At 43.5% G+C, this 15,881-nt stretch overlaps 2 protein-coding genes across 8 annotated transcripts; one reads left to right on the top strand and one right to left on the bottom strand.

The window, feature by feature from the left end:
- Positions 1-1,719: 1,719 nt before the first annotated feature.
- raf1a (Raf-1 proto-oncogene, serine/threonine kinase a) lies at positions 1,720-9,278 on the bottom strand. Of its 4 annotated transcripts, XM_070545053.1 has the most exons (18): positions 9,073-9,278; positions 7,658-7,884; positions 7,444-7,556; positions 7,245-7,347; positions 7,001-7,158; positions 6,486-6,575; positions 5,313-5,466; positions 4,782-4,901; positions 4,616-4,640; positions 4,044-4,153; positions 3,852-3,969; positions 3,589-3,673; positions 3,322-3,498; positions 3,207-3,253; positions 3,004-3,122; positions 2,781-2,912; positions 2,169-2,303; positions 1,720-2,093 (listed from the first exon to the last, which is right to left on the bottom strand). In XM_070545053.1, exons 2-18 carry the CDS (start codon positions 7,856-7,858, stop codon positions 1,944-1,946), a joined length of 2,037 nt encoding a protein of 678 aa, XP_070401154.1. In that variant the 5' UTR covers positions 7,859-7,884; positions 9,073-9,278; the 3' UTR covers positions 1,720-1,943. The 4 variants fall into 4 exon arrangements, with proteins under 4 accessions (XP_070401154.1, XP_070401152.1, XP_070401153.1 ...); XM_070545051.1 differs by lacking the exon at positions 9,073-9,278 and having other exon boundaries at positions 7,658-8,140; XM_070545052.1 differs by lacking the exon at positions 9,073-9,278 and having other exon boundaries at positions 7,245-7,344; positions 7,658-8,140.
- Positions 9,279-11,969: 2,691 nt separating this feature from the next.
- Positions 11,970-15,252, top strand: cnbpa (CCHC-type zinc finger, nucleic acid binding protein a). Of its 4 annotated transcripts, none has more exons than XM_015968157.3 (5): positions 11,970-12,087; positions 13,606-13,726; positions 13,832-13,897; positions 13,976-14,174; positions 14,260-15,252. In XM_015968157.3, exons 2-5 carry the CDS (start codon positions 13,609-13,611, stop codon positions 14,375-14,377), a joined length of 501 nt encoding a protein of 166 aa, XP_015823643.1. In that variant the 5' UTR covers positions 11,970-12,087; positions 13,606-13,608; the 3' UTR covers positions 14,378-15,252. The 4 variants fall into 4 exon arrangements, with proteins under 4 accessions (XP_015823643.1, XP_015823644.1, XP_015823648.1 ...); XM_015968158.3 differs by lacking the exon at positions 11,970-12,087 and adding an exon at positions 12,474-12,612; XM_015968162.3 differs by lacking the exon at positions 11,970-12,087 and adding an exon at positions 12,660-12,879.
- Positions 15,253-15,881: the final 629 nt, after the last annotated feature.

The following is a 15,881-nucleotide window of genomic DNA, read 5'->3' as shown; positions in this document are numbered from 1 at the left end:
GGGAGCACGAGACATCATCTTCACACATGGATTGGCCACCAGAGTCCAGACCTTAACCCATTGAGAATCTTTGGGATGTGCTGGAGAAGGCTCTGTGCAGCAGTCAGACTCTACCATCATCAATGCAACACTGGATAAAAACGAATCTGGTGACATTCCAGAAGCTTATTGAAACAACGCCACAGCGAATGCATGATGTCATCAAAGCTAAAGGCGGTCCAACAAAATACTGTTTTATATTATTATTCTACTACTTTATATTAAGGTTATTTGCAGCAGTAATTAGCTACAGAGCCAGTTTCCTACTCACCTGTGGTATCATTTAAAGCTGGGTGTGCAGTTTTTGGCCCTTTTGATGTCGATGTTCCTCTCATGTGACAGGTTAGGCTGGGTTTTGTGTCGTGTAGTATTTGGGGGTAACGAAAAGCGACCAACAGGTGATTCAGTGAAGCGTCAGTAATTTGCTTTCCACTCACGGAATCTGTGTTCAAAAAATGTTCATTATTAATTTCTAATAATCCAGGTTTTGTACTTATTTTAACCTGTAAGCAACCTGAACGTTTATTTTAAGCTAAACCAATTTTGTTTTGAAAACTTTTCCTTTTGCAAAAACTCAAATCAGAACAAAAAAGATGAAGACGTTGCATGACAACGAAGTAGGGCATCGAGTCAGTCAGGATGTAGATATAGAACAGATAAACCTTTAGCAGGGCAGTTTCAGAAAGAAACACTTTTGATGCAACATGAACTCTCCGTCTGTGTGAAAGATTCACAAGAATTAAGCCCTTTTTTTAAAGCATCTGGCCAAATTCTTGTCTGTGAAAGATTTTTTAAGTCATTGCCATATTTAGCTAAACACAAACATTTGTGTATTTACTGTAAACCTGAACGTTGAGCTGTGATGTCCCACAGCCTCAGTCTGCTGAATGTTTTAGTATCAACAAAGTACAACTGTCCTCTGCCCCTGGCCAAGTCCCTGTCCTGCTGTTGCACTCAGCCCGTCGGTGAGGGATCAGCCAGTGGTGGAAGCCCTGAGTAGGCTGGATCTCCTGCGAGGCTGCACCTTGTTGCCATGGCGCCACAACAAACACTACATCCTGATAAAAGACTGTGCACACGAGTGGGACTTCAGCTCACAAGAATAGATTACAATCAGTTTTCACCCACAAATATCATGTAATGAAGGCTCATGTAATGAACACACACACACACATCTGTTTTCAAGAAGAATCTGTTCTTGGCTTTTTCACTTAACTTTATTAAAATAGCAAATAAAACATTCAACCTCATCAGTGTGACATAACAAAACAAATTAGTTCCCAAGTCACTTTAAATATTTAAGACACCTGCCGAGCGTCCAGCTCGCGACGCGGAGGGTTCGGTCTAGTGAGACGCTCGCTGACAGACCGGATCCAAAACCCAAAAGTAAAGTTACACAAACAAAAATCCCAAGTCTAGTCCGTTACGATTTAAGACGTAATCTGCTACTGTGCAATAAGATGGACAACTTCCAACGGCTTTGTGATAACCAGAGGAGGTGAGATTGTGCAGAAATACAGTTGAGGTTGTTTCCTCTTAAGGCAGGTAAGCTTAAAAAAAATAAGAGTCCTCTTCGTCGTAAACCAGGGAGGTTTGATCAAAAGGATGGCGTGTGCCTCCTGAGCCTCCTTCAGCGTCCATCCGTCATCTTAGGTAGCACGGGTGTATTTATTTATTTACAAATAATTCACCAACACGAAGCCTCGTTCTGCCTCCTAATAGGGGGATGTACCATATCCTGACCCTCTAAGGATTTCTCTTCTCTTTAACTCACACATTTATTATTTAGCATGTCTGAAATGACAAATGTCTGTAGGGCATCTAAGATTGTGTATTTGTGAACAGGAAGAGCCGTCGTGTGAGGAGAGGAGGAGGAGGAGGAGGTGCCGATATTCTCCAAGAGCTTAAAACAGGCTTAAAACAGGCAGTCTGGTGGAGGTCAGCGTGCACGTGTTGATGTCCTCGGCCTGTGAGGCTCTGTGCAGGGACGGCTCTGAGGCGCTGCGGTTTATCTTGGGGAGAGCGTGCTGGAGGAGCTCGATGGAGGACAGGATCTATGGGAGTAAATGAATGAATGAACTCAACAGGAACATCTGTAATCCTGCCAACAGCTGGAACCAGAGGCTCACCTGAGGAAAGAGCGGCCTTTCATCCTTGAGCTTCTTGATGCAGTCGGCCACCAACCTTTTCATGGCTTTGGGACAGTTCTTGTAGAGCTTACTGAGGTCTGGGGACAAATAGCCTCTTCCCACCATGAAAATGATCTGAACAGAAAACAGGAGACATAAATATGGAGCCAGGAGGAAAACGATCCCGTTTAAAAATCCAGCAGAGGTCAGTGCAAGGGTGGGAGGACAGCTGATCGATGGTGAATCAGCAGTCATTCTTTAGTTACAGTGCGTGCGTCTACGGTGTCAGACACCTAGCACACCAGAGGCAGCTCAGCAGAACAAAGTACCTGGAAAGTGGTCCAGAGCTTTCGTCTCATCTCCATAAGTCAGGCTGGACCTCGTGGCCTGAGAGGACCAACACATCTACACGCGTGCTTTAATGCTCTTCCCTCCCACAGGGTTGTGTTACGAGGACTAAAATTAGGCCAGCGGCTCCACAGAGTCCGCCTGGGCTGCATGGCAGGCCTTAGGCCAGCTCCACAACCCCCTTCACCCCTCCTGAGCTCCACGGTGGGCCTGAGCTCTGACACACGTCCGACTGTGGGCTTACACAGGGACTAAGGTGTTTACCTGATCTCTGTTCGCCGTCTGCGAGTACGGGAGCTCTCCCGTCATCAGCTCAAAGAGAACAATTCCATAGGAATACACATCAGACTGGAAGCTGTAGGGATTATTATCCTGCATCCGGATAACCTCGGGTGCCTGGCAATGACAATAGCAACAGAATCATCACGGAGAGTCTTCCTCGTTCACCGTCACGGTCCCAGCAGGGTTCGAGTAGCAGGTGTCTCACCATCCAAAGAATGGATCCAGAAGGCTGCTCCACCTGCTGGGAGCCGCTCCACCTAGCCTTCACCGTGGCGAGACCAAAATCCCCGATTTTCACCGTCAGCCCCTCATGCAGGAAGATGTCTGCGCTGAGGTCAGGGAATCATAACCAAACACACAGTGGGACGTTTTCATTCACTCACTGTGAGACGTTCAGAGAAAGGATACTGTTGGACTTCATGTCACGATGAATGATGCTCTTAGCATGTAAATAGCTGGAAAAGAGGGACAAAGCTATCATCATCTGATTTATCTGTAACTTGCCGTTGTTTTTTAAGCTTACTCCATGCCCTGAGCCGTCTGCCTGGCAATATCGATGAGCTGGATCATCTTGAAGTTGGTCTCCAGGACGTGAATGTGTTTGTACAAGCTGCTGCCCTCGCACCACTGGGTCACGATGGCCAGGTTGTCCTTCGTCATGTAGCCCATAAACAAAAGGATGTTCACATGTCGCGTTTTCCTGCAACCAGGGGTGGAGGGGAAGAGGAAATCATTATTTTGTAGCTAAACTAAGATTTTAACAGTTAGCTGGTGTGGAACTAGCTGTAACCTTAGGACTGCCACTTCGTTTCTGAACGCCTGGAACTGCTCCGGTGTGGGGTTGGTGACCTTTAAAATCTTCACTGCTACGTCACCTGCAACAAAAATGCACAACTTTGGGTTATTTTGGCCCTACAGGGCTAGTTTGACAAGAAATGATGCATGAAGCTGTAGTTTTTCACGCGTTTAATGAGTCGAAGAACTCCTGAACACATCTGTCAACATCTAAGCCACCGTGTGAGAGGTTCTGACTCATGCTAACTGCATTCCTACCGTGCCATTTTCCTTTGAACACTGTTCCAAAAGAGCCCGAACCGATGCGGGACTGCAGACACACCTCGCTGGCCTCGATCTCCCAGTAATAACTGGAGTCTCTCTTATCCCGGGGCCTCTGCGAGAAGAGAAAGCAAAAAGGTCTGAACACAGAAGCTTCGGCTAACACACACGTCAGAAATTTTGACTCACAATTTTGTTTTTCTCCTGATTGCTGAAGGAGGTGATTTTTTCACGCTGGTGAGGCGGGGGAGCTTTGGACTGGGACCAGCCTGTGGGGCTCTGGTTGGGGGAATTTCCCGCTGTGAAAACAAATAAGTTATTTATTCTTTATTTTGTAATTTTCATACTGCATCAAACTTCCTTCCACTACTTCTGTCACTCATCATTTTGACTTAAGTCACAGCTCAGTGATTATTAGCACTGTTACGACCCCGTGGGTCGTTCTGCAGCTAACGGTTGGGGTAACGCAGAACACCTGATGACCTGGAGTCTTTCTATTAGTAAATTCGGAAGTTTGGGGGCGTCGAGTCTCGGCAAACACCCAACAAACCCACCAGCCTACTTCCAAATCAACAGATTTATTTCTCAAAGCTTTGTTTTGGTTTTAACATCCCTTCTCTTACGCCAACATGATCACCAATGCTAAAGCACTGTGGACAGCTACGGGTGTCTCACCGAGTCTGATTGGACATCACTTCCTTCTAAATGACTATTACATGTGCATGATTAGAAACCAGGAAGACGGCTGAACGGGTACTTACCAGAGTCATGATCACGCATCACATGCTATAGGAAAAAAAACATTATATTAGAATAAATGATCAAATTAGCACAAATGTGACGTGCTACCACTGATGATTTGACGGCTGCATTGACTAAAGATGAGAATGCAGACATGCGCTTCACACAGAGTCTCTGCTTTCTAACCTGTCCTGGACTCACAGGTGAGGTCTCCACAAAAGCCTGGGAGAAGTGCACAATACCTACTTTCCTCTTCAGCCAGAATCTGTGGCACCAGAAGACGGGAGAGGTATTCAAGCAGTCTAGCTGCTCTCCAGTAGGGTACAAAACAACAGACCCACAGGGAGACAGGAGGGACAAAAGGGGACAGAGTCAAGGAAAGAGAGGAAGAACATGTGGATTCCTACCTGAGCAGAAAAAAGGTGGATTATGAAACCACTTGTGAGGTGGTTGTGCAAGACTAAGGATGGAGATAACGCCTAAAGTGGAAGTGAACAAGCGGAAGTGTGGGAAATGTGCAAGAGCATTTAAAACATGCTGAAATAAAATGTGGTCAGAGGAAGAGAGATTGTGCTCAGGTGTAGTAATAATAATAATAATAATAATAATAATAAAGGTCTGAAGCAGGAGTGGACAGCAGGAAGGCCTCAGATGAGAGGAGGAGGACGACATTTTAGGACATGAGGGATTTTAGGAGCTGCAGCCAGAACTTGTTACCTCGATGGTGGTGCTGTCCACGGGCAGGGCGGTGCTGACCATGTGGACGTTGGGCGTGGAGGTGGAGCGCTGCCGTTGGGAGAGACCGCCGCCTGTGGGTTGGTACGATGTGGCGTAGTTGAAGGCGTGGGGGGTGGAATTTCGGTGGGCTGAGCTGTGACAGGATGACAATCGAGCCTTTAGCTAAAAACGACCAAACCAGCAGTGGATGCTTCTGTCGGCCACATCTTCGGGTGAGGGTGTGGGTGTGGGTGAGGTGGCCTCATTAACTCTCCTCAGTCAAGCACCCTTGTTTACGTTGGACTACTGCCACACATTCAGCACCAGAAGCCATTACATGCCTTAGCTGTGTGGTAAACAGCAAAGAGTGAAACTACATTGTTTAAGGGAAGTAGCTAGTGGGCTCGTATTTGTTACTGGTCTTCCTCTTTAGCCGTGTGTGGCTGAGCGGCTTTGTGTCCAGATCGGTTAAAGAGCACAAAACCTTCCAGCCAGATATGCTAATCCTACAGCAGCGCAAAGCCGCTCTCGGATCTGCAGAGAAATCGTCCAGAAGCGGCGCAGAGGAACCGGCTGTTTGTGTTTTTGAGCAGAACCTCGCCTTGGTGTTCTTCATGAGCAGTCCCGCTTTAGACAACAGGAATTAATATTCCTGTCGAGCATTTCGCATTTTTCTGCAAGGAACAACTTGCAGCGACAGCCAATTTAGCAACCCTGGGTGTTTTTTTTAAACCACTTTATCAGCCATCAAAACAACAGGCTGTTTTTCACACCCGGCGTTACATCATTCCTTCCACTGATAAGCTTCCCTGAAGCAAAGACAGCCTTTTAAACACATACAACACAATTAAAATATGATCCTAAAAAAGTCCAAACTTGACCACATGTGAGCCGAATAACATCTAATCTGTAATCTAGTCTACAACAGCTTGATGTTAATCTGGAGGTAATTAAACTTATAACAGTGCAAAAGTTCATTTATGTCAGTAATTCAACTTGAAACACCTGCAAAGGTTTTCCTGAGCCTTTAGATGGCCTCTCAGTCTAATCTGGATTACATAAATAAATGGACCATATTCTGAAGTATTGTTCCAGTTTCACCTGCATAATAAAACCTTGTTTTATCCTTCTGCAGAGGGTTTGTGATGAATAAGTAGAGAGAAGCAACGTCACCTTGGAAACCGTGACAGAGACTCTCTCATCCGTCGAGAGGTGAGCGGCGGCAGTGACGGGGTGCCGCTCTCCCCGGGGACCGGACACAACCTGCCGACAGAAACAAGAGACTAAAGTCCTGAGGAGGGTGTGTTTACAACAGAGCAGTGTGCAAATGACACTAATCTTTACAGAATTACTGTTCATCTACAGCCTGCATGCAAAATGAAACAAAACGGCCTTTTTGGCAGTGCCAGGATGCAAATGAGCACACCCCTATGCAAACTGGGATATCAGCAGAGCTTCCTTCTACTGTTCATCTTTGCAGAAAGTTTGGGTGAGCTCATTTCTAATATAAATCAAATTATAAAGCCCGAGGGAGATAAACGAACTGTGCGTGTGCTGACTTGCTTATTTTAATTGGTGTATTTTTTTGTAATTTGTTTGTTAAAAATGTTGTGCTTCACCATGTCACCATTTTCCCCCATTTAATCAAAAGTTGTTTTTATAATAAGAGACCCCTCTCAGATACTTACAGGAGCTGTCTGATGTTGCTCCAGTCCACACACATCGTGGGCACTTTGGTGCTACAGTGTTCGTGGAATTTGTAGCCACATGTTTGACAGCGGAAACCATTTAAAAGAAACTTCTGGCAAATATCGCAGAAGGCTAGCTTAAGATAGGTCTTCCGAGCCTGGAAATGACAGAAAGCATTTTGAACGTGTTGATTTAGCCGCTGGACGCGGAGGTGAGGGCGCTGCAGAGGACTTGGGTGCTTACAAAATTATGGGTCGTCAGCGGAACGTGATCTAAAACCTCGACCAGCAGCTCTTCCCCAATTAGAGAGGTGGAGTCAGTGTTCCAGTCCATCCGAGATTTTCTACTGGTTGGAAAACAAACCGTAGAAATAAAGGGGGAGAAACATAAGCATGTGATCTTCTTACTTCTGGTTACAATTGTCCAAAAACCCTGAACTCACCTTCTCTGACCTGGGTGCAGCTTGAAGACGGCGCAGCACTGAGGCTGCAGCCCTCGCACCTTCAGGGCTTTAATCAGACACGTGTACAAAGTCAAACCTGGTCGCACGTTTACCTGACACACGGGAAATTACAAATAATTATGATCTGAATTCAGAGGTCGCCGTGTTAAATGTGGAAACTCTAAACGCGTTTCCTAATGCAGAACTAACTCACCACCGTGCGTTGCTGGTTTGGGAGGTAGACACGGATTGTGCTACTAGCCTTCGAGTCTGGCACCTTGCTGTCATCTGAGGAGCGTCGCTGGTGGGGAAAGCCCTGGACCATAGTCGGGGAAAGGCAGGGACCCTCAAACGCAGAGTCCTTCATTCCAAAGCCGTTACTCAGGGTTCTCCACGCTCCTTGAAGGTGCTCCATCAGTAAAACTAAATACTCACAACAATCTATGCAGATCACAAAGGAACACATTGGATCTCATCCATCTCTGTGGGTGCATTCCTCATTTACTGGCTCTCTTAACTAGAACACAAAAGCTGCAGAAATGCATGTTTTGGGGCATACAGACACAATGTTTATGCTGACAATGAGAAACAGCATCTGCTGGCCTGGACACGGTTGATTAAAACACCAGGGGGGGAAAAGTGGCAAAACATGAGATTTGGGTTAGAGCGCTGTAAGGTTTAATCTCAAAACTTAATCTCACCTCCAGCAACCTTTAAATAGAGATCGCATGTGGGGATTGTGGCATAAAAACATATTAATTACTGAGAAAAGCCAGAAACACTGAGCTAATCCAAACTGCAGAGTTGTGTGTTTCTGCGGGTCTTTTTGTCTCGGCTGGAAGTTTATAACACGCAAAAAGAGTCGCGTGTGGCCTATATATGCTAATAAACCAGAAGAAGAAAACAATGAGCTGAGCTAAACTGACTATTTCATGCAAAATGTGTTTCCTGAAAACAAAAGGCCAGGCCATCAAATAAACCCACTCACCTGGATTGTTTCCATCACAAACTACTGAGCTTAATGTAAACAACCAAAAGGTTTTTGTTTATTCTTGACATTCACGTGTTTACCACCACCCTGCAGGTTTATACAGGAGGCTGCTGACCCTGAAGACACTCGTGTTGTTATCATGTCTGCTGTACTTGTGTTAATGCACATCTGCTGCAGACAGGCTAAACGCTGGAGATTTGTTGCAAACGCTTGATTCATCCCAAGCATGAGTTCAGTTTACAACAACGACATGGCTGCTTCATCAAACGTCCACATATGTGATTTTGACATGTAGCAGGTTAGCATGAATGCTGCTAGTGTGTAGCATTCAAACCAAACAAGGGACAAACAGCTATTTGGGATACTCGTGTGGGTTTTCTCGTGCTTTAAAATGATACGTTGAGGGTAGCAGCGAGTGTGTTTTTAAATAAAGCTCGACAGTTTCACCAAAAACAGCGAAGCAGCCAGCAGGCCCTCCCTGAAACAGCGAACTGAACTTCTGCTCGGTTTTTAATGGTTTAACCTGTATTTTGTGTTAATGTGTCTGAAAAAGAACCGGTTTTAACACTAAAAGTTCGGCTTTCAAGCGTGTATCAATAGTAGTGAAGTGCTAGGACCGGTAGATCGTACATGCTTACCAAGAGAAGTTCAAAAAGTTGTGCTCCGCCATAACTTTAGGAAAAAGTGGCGTCGGTGACATCATCATATCTGCAACGCATTCAAAGAAAAGTGGGAAAAAAGACCAAAAGCGAGTCCTCGACTAGTCCCAAACGCTCCTGTAAACGCAGAAAGTCAGTTCAGTTACTGTAAAACATAAAGGTCACAGGTGGCTCTTGGAAAAAATTCATCCAAAGCAACGGAAAACAAGGTTTTGTCTTCCGGACGTGACAAAAGCGAGAAATCCGTCGGTCCTTCAAAGTGACACGACGGTGGATTTTCTCCCTGATGCAGAAAAAACACTGAAAGTACAAGTCCGATGGGTTCCCCGCTAAAGCGACGCCGTTTGAATCGATCTTCACGTTGTTGGAGAAGGTGACGCGGCTCGACTTGTTGTGCGTCCGTCTGACGCCAGAGAGTGAAACAGGACCTTGCAGTCATAACAAGACCTGCAAGCATCATATCTGCGCAACCAGGCCCTTTAAGCCCTCCCATTCGGGACAGCTTCAGGTTTTATTCTTCTCTGCATAATTTTGCAACCATTTAGCTTTTTGCACACTTCAAAGTCCTGTTGTAGATAACCGAGATGGTGTTTTATAATATGCGTGTCTATATCGGTCTATATGCGCACAAACGAAGGTGACATTTTTGCAAATGCCATTTAACATAAAAGTATGTATGTTTATTCATTTATTTTTTAAGTTAGGTTATTTAACTTTGTAGTTTTTCAAGGAGCAAATAAATGAGTAACTACTGCTTTTGGTTGGAGGAGCTGTTCGTGTTATGTCCATGCGCGCCACCTGCTGGCGACCCGTGGACTCGGCAGCATCGTGGCTTCTTGTATTTGGTCACATTTTGTCAAAGATTATTTAAGTTTAGATGAAGGATGTGCCTGCTACACTGGTTTAAAAATTCCCCTAAAGTCCAGTAGACGGAAACACCCTGACTTCTCCTTTCCCTTGATCTTAAAATTATTATTATTATTTTTTACATTAAACCATTTCCAACAAATTAAAGCAAATGTACCCAACCAAATGTGATCCTGAAATAATATCACTGTGAAGTCACTCACCATGTGTTCACCATCCTGCTCTGGGTCCCCTGAGGTACCCAAATCACTGATGGCTCGAAGGTCCTGTCAGCAGGCTGGACTTGACACCATCTGGAACTGAAGCAAACTCCTTTATGCATCCCGATGGGCTAAGCATAAAGATGATTCAGACCATTTTGGAGAGAGATCAAAACACAACCCTTGCCTTGCTCCAGCTAACCAGCACATTGTTCAGCCAACATATCAAATTTAGCAAAACCCAGTATTTCAATACTAGAACAATGGAATCTCCTAACTAGTCCTCAGTCTGACAACTACAGAAACACCAAATACTGTTGCTGAGAGGATGAGGGCAGGGCTTTGTCATTGAGGAGCATTTTAAGGTATGCCACTGCACATGCAACGTTACCCCTGTGTTTATTCAGCAAAAGACATGTAACACGTAAAAACAATTCAGAATTAGGAGGATATGTTTTACTGCTTTTCTTGAAACACAGCAATCTGTTAAATTAAGACCTCAGAAAACAGAAAACTCACTCCCGAAGCCTTCCAGCCAATGCCACCTTAAGAGTGATGAAAGCGTCTCTTCCACCTATTGATCTGAGCACTCAGTCTGCTTAGCAGAGATGCTTCCAGCTCTCAACAACTGTCTTCATGAGTCCTCTTCCTATATCATAACTATAAAGCCTTAAAAACGGGATTAATACTATTTCCTGGTATTTTTTTTGTACTTTTGAAATCATTTATTCAAAATCTGGATGTTAAAATGTTTCTTAATTATTTGTGATTGTAATAAAATAACAGAAAACAATGTTTCCTTGATTCCTTACTGCAAATGCATTACCAAATCTTTTTGTACATAATTAAATGCAAGCTTTTATAATTATGGAAAATTAAAATGTATCCCACTTAGAAAAAATAAAGTACATGCTTGCATTCTAATGAGTAATCAGGGAGAAGATGGTGTGCAATGGGTGGGTGGCTGTTAAGCGTCTTGGGGGGTGCAGAACCCTAGAAGGTGCTCTATACTAACACAGGCCATTTACCGTTATAAGAGTTTGATCAGCTCGTTGATTATTTAACTAAAATAAAAATGACTCACTTATTTCAGGTTGTATATTTAATCAATGCCAAGACTTTATTTCTAGCTATAGTTATCGCAGAAAATATTGTTCGGGGTGCCATATGAATCTGAAAATGTGTGCAAAGTTGTAGTATTTGTATAACTGTGTTGTCATTCTATTATGTAGAATATAATAATGATGTCTGTTATCATAAAGTTAGATATGTAAACAGCTACAGCTAAAGCTATATCTTAACTGTTTATCTAGGCTAAAATCAGTCACTGCAGATGTTGCTGAAGAGCCGCTTTAGGCCCCAGAGCCGCAGATGCAGACCCTGTTGAATGATGTAATGTAAATATGTTTAGGAATGCACATCTTCTGCACACATCACATTAGGATATTTAAATTAATCACAGAATAACATACTAATTTAAATATGCAACCACGTCTTAACTCATTTTATTGGGTAATAGAATTGAAAAGTTTTATTTAACACTAAAAGCTACAACCCACATGCTTACATTAATAATTATTATAGCAACGTGTTTCTTAGTAGTAGGAAGTTACAGACCCAGTCACTAGATAATGTAATAAATGTATGTCATAAATATTTTTCCCACTTAAAACTTTGGCAGAAATAAGGGAAACTGGTCTGACCGAAAGGGAAAGGAGGACCGTTTCTTATTCGTGATTGGTCAGTTCACAGAGGCGGTGTCCAGACATCACGGCTTCCTATTGGCTACTTGCGACACCTGCGACCAATGACTACGCAACTTTTTACTGGATAATGTGAATGACAATTCAGGAACTCCTGCTGGCACCGCATGTAGCGCAAAGGAGGCGTAAACAGTGACATAGCTAGGAGCTAGGTAGCCGCAAAGGTAAGCAACAAAACGGTAATAAATTTGTGTAATAACAGATATTTTATATACAATAAGTGTGCAGATACCGTGTATTTAAAGCGCCCGTAGTTGAAGCCTAAACGTTTAGTTCTCTTTATTACCTGAATACGCGTTGGTTTGATTTTGTTTGCTCTCACTAACTCAGCATCGGGCGCTCTGTCCGGCCTGCTAATGTTAGCTTGTCACTTTGATGTGCGCGCCCTGGCGGGAAATATTGTTTTAAACGTAATTCACCTCGAACGCAAGCGAACACACATCTATCGCGGATATTTGTCGTTATAAGTGTCTGATGGACACGGTCCCCGGGAGAGCGGAGATTGATCGTCGACTGATGCGTGTTTCTTGTTCGTGAGGTGTTGAGCTAGCTGCTAACACGCACCCGTGTCTCGCGAGGGCGTAGAAAAATCAACGTGACTAGGCCGACGTTAGCGGCACTACAACCTTTGGCATTTCTTTTTTTTTTTGTGTGTCTGAGGAGTCCATAAACAACTAGGTCACATTCTGGTCAGTTTTCATTAAATAACTAAGCAGTTTGAGTATTATTGCAAGTCGCGTTGTGATATCTGTAATCAGACTTGGACTTTGTTGCAGTTTCGGACAATAAATAAATAAAACGATGCGACGCGCTTTCCGTCAGCCCACCGCTGCATGTTCTCATCGTGGTCTCTCCTTTGCTAGTCTGCAGCGTGTAGCTCAGAGTTAACACGGAATATTCAACTCTTTTCACCGAATTCTCCATTCAGCCCTCGTGTGAAAGTGTCACGTTACTCGGTCTGTAAGTCGAGTCCCAGCTTTCATTAACCATTTTAAACGCTGAGGTGTAGCTATTCAGAGAGGTTTATATTTAGCTGCCACGTTATGTTGCGTTATGCTAGCGTCCTTTTAATGCATGGATCATAAAGGCTCAATAACTCGACTTTTGGGCTTAATTTGTTCAGCAAACAGAAGTTTGTCCTATGGAGATCATAAACCACTGCTGAGGAAGTCCTGTAAGTTAGCTCCGTAGTTAGACAAGTGCTGTGTGGACTGTTCCCTAACTTGCTGTAGAGTAGAGTCCCATGGTTGGTCACTTAGTCTGACAAAAGCAGGTTTTCTTCTATTCAGACCCCTTGGAAAATAGCATTCAAGACACAAAACAATACATTTTTTGCACAGAAATCTTACTTTAGTTTAGCTTTGGTTGAGGGCTATGACAAATGCATTCAGGTGTAATTTTTCAGTAATAAATCACATTTATTGAAATAATTTTGGCCCCAAATATGACTAAGCTTTTAAACATTTTCTAAATGCTTTTTTATATTTTTACATTTTTTGTTTTTGTGAAGTGCCTCGTGATTTTTATCTTGAAAGGCGCTATAGAAATTATATTTTCTTCTTCTAAGCTCTCTCTGCTGTAGCCTGATTCAGGTGAAATGTACAGCAGCAAAGCTGATACAGTTGTAGACTGCTGGTTGGGTGGGATATAGTTTTGTTTACTTGTGAGTTGTTTTTCTTAAGGTAATGGAGACGAGCAGCAACAGCGAATGCTTTGGATGTGGCCGATCTGGTCATTGGGTCAAGCACTGTCCTAATGCCAGTGGTTCGCGTGGACGTGGCAGGGGACGAGGACGGGGCAAGGGTAACGCACGCTTTTTTTTAATGTGCTGCTGCAGTTTGAGACATTTATATGAATCATTAGACAACTGCAAGGAATAAAACTAACCTTGACTTTCTATTGTTTCAGATTTGTTTTGTTACCGGTGCGGAGACCAGGGTCACATGGCCAGGGACTGCGACCAGACTGAGGATGGTGTGTATTGTCGTACCTGATACTTGGTTTCAACGTGGGGTTCTTTGCATAAGAGAACTGATTATCTCCCGTCGTTAGCATGCTACAACTGTCACAGGAGTGGTCACATTTCCCGGGACTGCAAGGAGCCGAGAAAGGAGAGGGAGCAGCTCTGCTACACTTGTGGCAAAGCTGGCCACATGGCCCGTGACTGCGATCACGCCAACGAGCAGAAGTGCTACTCCTGCGGCGGGTTTGGTCACATCCAGAAGCTTTGCGATAAGGTGAAATGTTACAGGTGAGACTTTTGTCTGGGTGTTTGTATTTTTTTCTTTGGCCATCTGCGTTTGAAACCGTCACTGAGACGCTCCTATGTCCTTCAGGTGTGGTGAGATTGGTCACGTTGCTGTGCATTGCAGTAAAGCCAGCGAGACTAACTGCTACAATTGTGGGAAAGCAGGCCACCTGGCAAAAGAGTGCACCATCGAAGCAACCGCATAATCAGCGCCCTCTGTTGCCCCTCCTTTTTTTTCAGATTGATGGTTGGTTGTATTATTTTCTCTGAATCCTCTTCACTGGCCAAAGGTTGGCTAACAGAGGCTAGTCCCAGGCCTGTGAGCCTCTCGTCATGTAATACAATGAAAGGGGTGAAAATATCTTTCTGCATTCAGTACAAAAAATGTTTTAGTTTGGTAGCGGTGTTATGTGTAATGCTTTGTTAACGAAAACCCCCTTTCCAGGCCACTGGTGATGAGCAAGGACGAAACATACGGGAATCTATAGGACCTCTGAGCTAGTGGACATGTGTCTCACTAAAGTGAGACGGAAGAAGAGAGTAAATGGAAACCAAACATCCATGTGTGGTTATTTTGGTTTGTTTTAGTGGAATATGAGTTGGCCAAGAGAGTATGACATGGAAACAGTTCATAACATGATGCTTTTCAGCCCCACAAGCAGCTACAAGTGGGCGGTAACAAACAACGCTATAACATGAAGATATGAAAACTTTGGAGTTAATAAAAGAAACATGCTCTTTTGTAGAAATCTGTTTACAATTAAAAAAAAGTCATTGGTAGTCCAAGGTAGGCTTTGTTCTTTTAAAATGGCTTTGGATTATTTTTTTATTTTATTTTTTTCTACCTTGGCAAAAATTTAACATCAAGAGCAGTTGTCAGCAGAATTAGGAGTTATTTGGGAATTAAATGTTTTCACAGAAATCAAAAAAATGTTATTTTTGTACAATATCACTTAGACTACTGTATAAATACCATTTGCTTGTACTCAGTTTTTAAGTCGGAAGGAAAGTGCAACTGAAGTCCTAAAAAATAGAAATGTAATTTTAAACTATCAATAAAGCTGGAGGAGCACGGGGAGAAGTCTTTCATCTGTTTTTAGAGTAACGTTTAGCATCAAGGCTTGTTTTGAGAAGGAATTGTATTTATTGTTTTTATGCTGTTAAAACAAAATGATTTTGGGCTTTCCCATTAGTCATCACACTGGTGAAATTGTATCTCTGCATTTGACACATCCCTATGGGGAGAGGTGAGCTGCAGCAGTGGCTGTGCTCGGGAACTATCTGGTGGTTTAACCCCCAAACCAGCCTCAAGCTGGGAGGCATTGGTCCCATTGTTAAGGTTTTTGGTATGACCTGACCGGGATTTGAACTCTGGTCTTCCAGTCTTGTTACTCATATTACTAGGCCTTTTTGATTTGTTATAGAAGGGAAATAAATATATTGATTTATTGCTAAGCTAAAGTTATGTGAAAAACATTGCCACTCAAGATTTGAAACCAGTTTCATGCAGGCAATACCAGTTTAGTTGCAATAGAATACTAGTTAGTGAAGTTTTCCCATAAGGAAACAGCAGATGGATGCAAAACCAGGTTCTGAGTGGATGCCCAATAGCTCCAGCCCACCGGACTGAGAAGAGGAGATGTGGATCATCATTTCTATATTAAATAACAGCATAACACTAAAGTGATTGTTCTTTGTCTTTCACCCTTT

The sequence above is a fragment of the Nothobranchius furzeri genome, chromosome 15 (assembly GCF_043380555.1).
Source record: "Nothobranchius furzeri strain GRZ-AD chromosome 15, NfurGRZ-RIMD1, whole genome shotgun sequence".
In the NCBI taxonomy this organism is placed as follows: Eukaryota; Metazoa; Chordata; class Actinopteri; order Cyprinodontiformes; family Nothobranchiidae; genus Nothobranchius; species Nothobranchius furzeri.
Note: the sequence above shows the minus strand (reverse complement) of the source record. Positions and strands in the feature narration are given on the sequence as shown.

Bases quoted from the DNA above. Each gene is read 5' to 3' on its own strand.
- raf1a (XM_070545051.1), bottom strand. From the start codon at position 7,909: ATGTGTTCCTTTGTGATCTGCATAGATTGTTGTGAGTATTTAGTTTTA. The intron at 7,557-7,657 runs GTGAGTTAGTTC...CCCGTGTGTCAG, and splicing joins CAAACCAGCAACGCACGGTG to GTAAACGTGCGACCAGGTTT. The intron at 2,304-2,780 runs GTAAACACCTTA...TTTTCTGTTCAG, and splicing joins AGACGGCGAACAGAGATCAG to ATCATTTTCATGGTGGGAAG.
- cnbpa (XM_015968157.3), top strand. From the start codon at position 13,609: ATGGAGACGAGCAGCAACAGCGAATGCTTTGGATGTGGCCGATCTGGT. The intron at 13,727-13,831 runs GTAACGCACGCT...CTATTGTTTCAG, and splicing joins GGGACGAGGACGGGGCAAGG to ATTTGTTTTGTTACCGGTGC. The intron at 14,175-14,259 runs GTGAGACTTTTG...TATGTCCTTCAG, and splicing joins GATAAGGTGAAATGTTACAG to GTGTGGTGAGATTGGTCACG.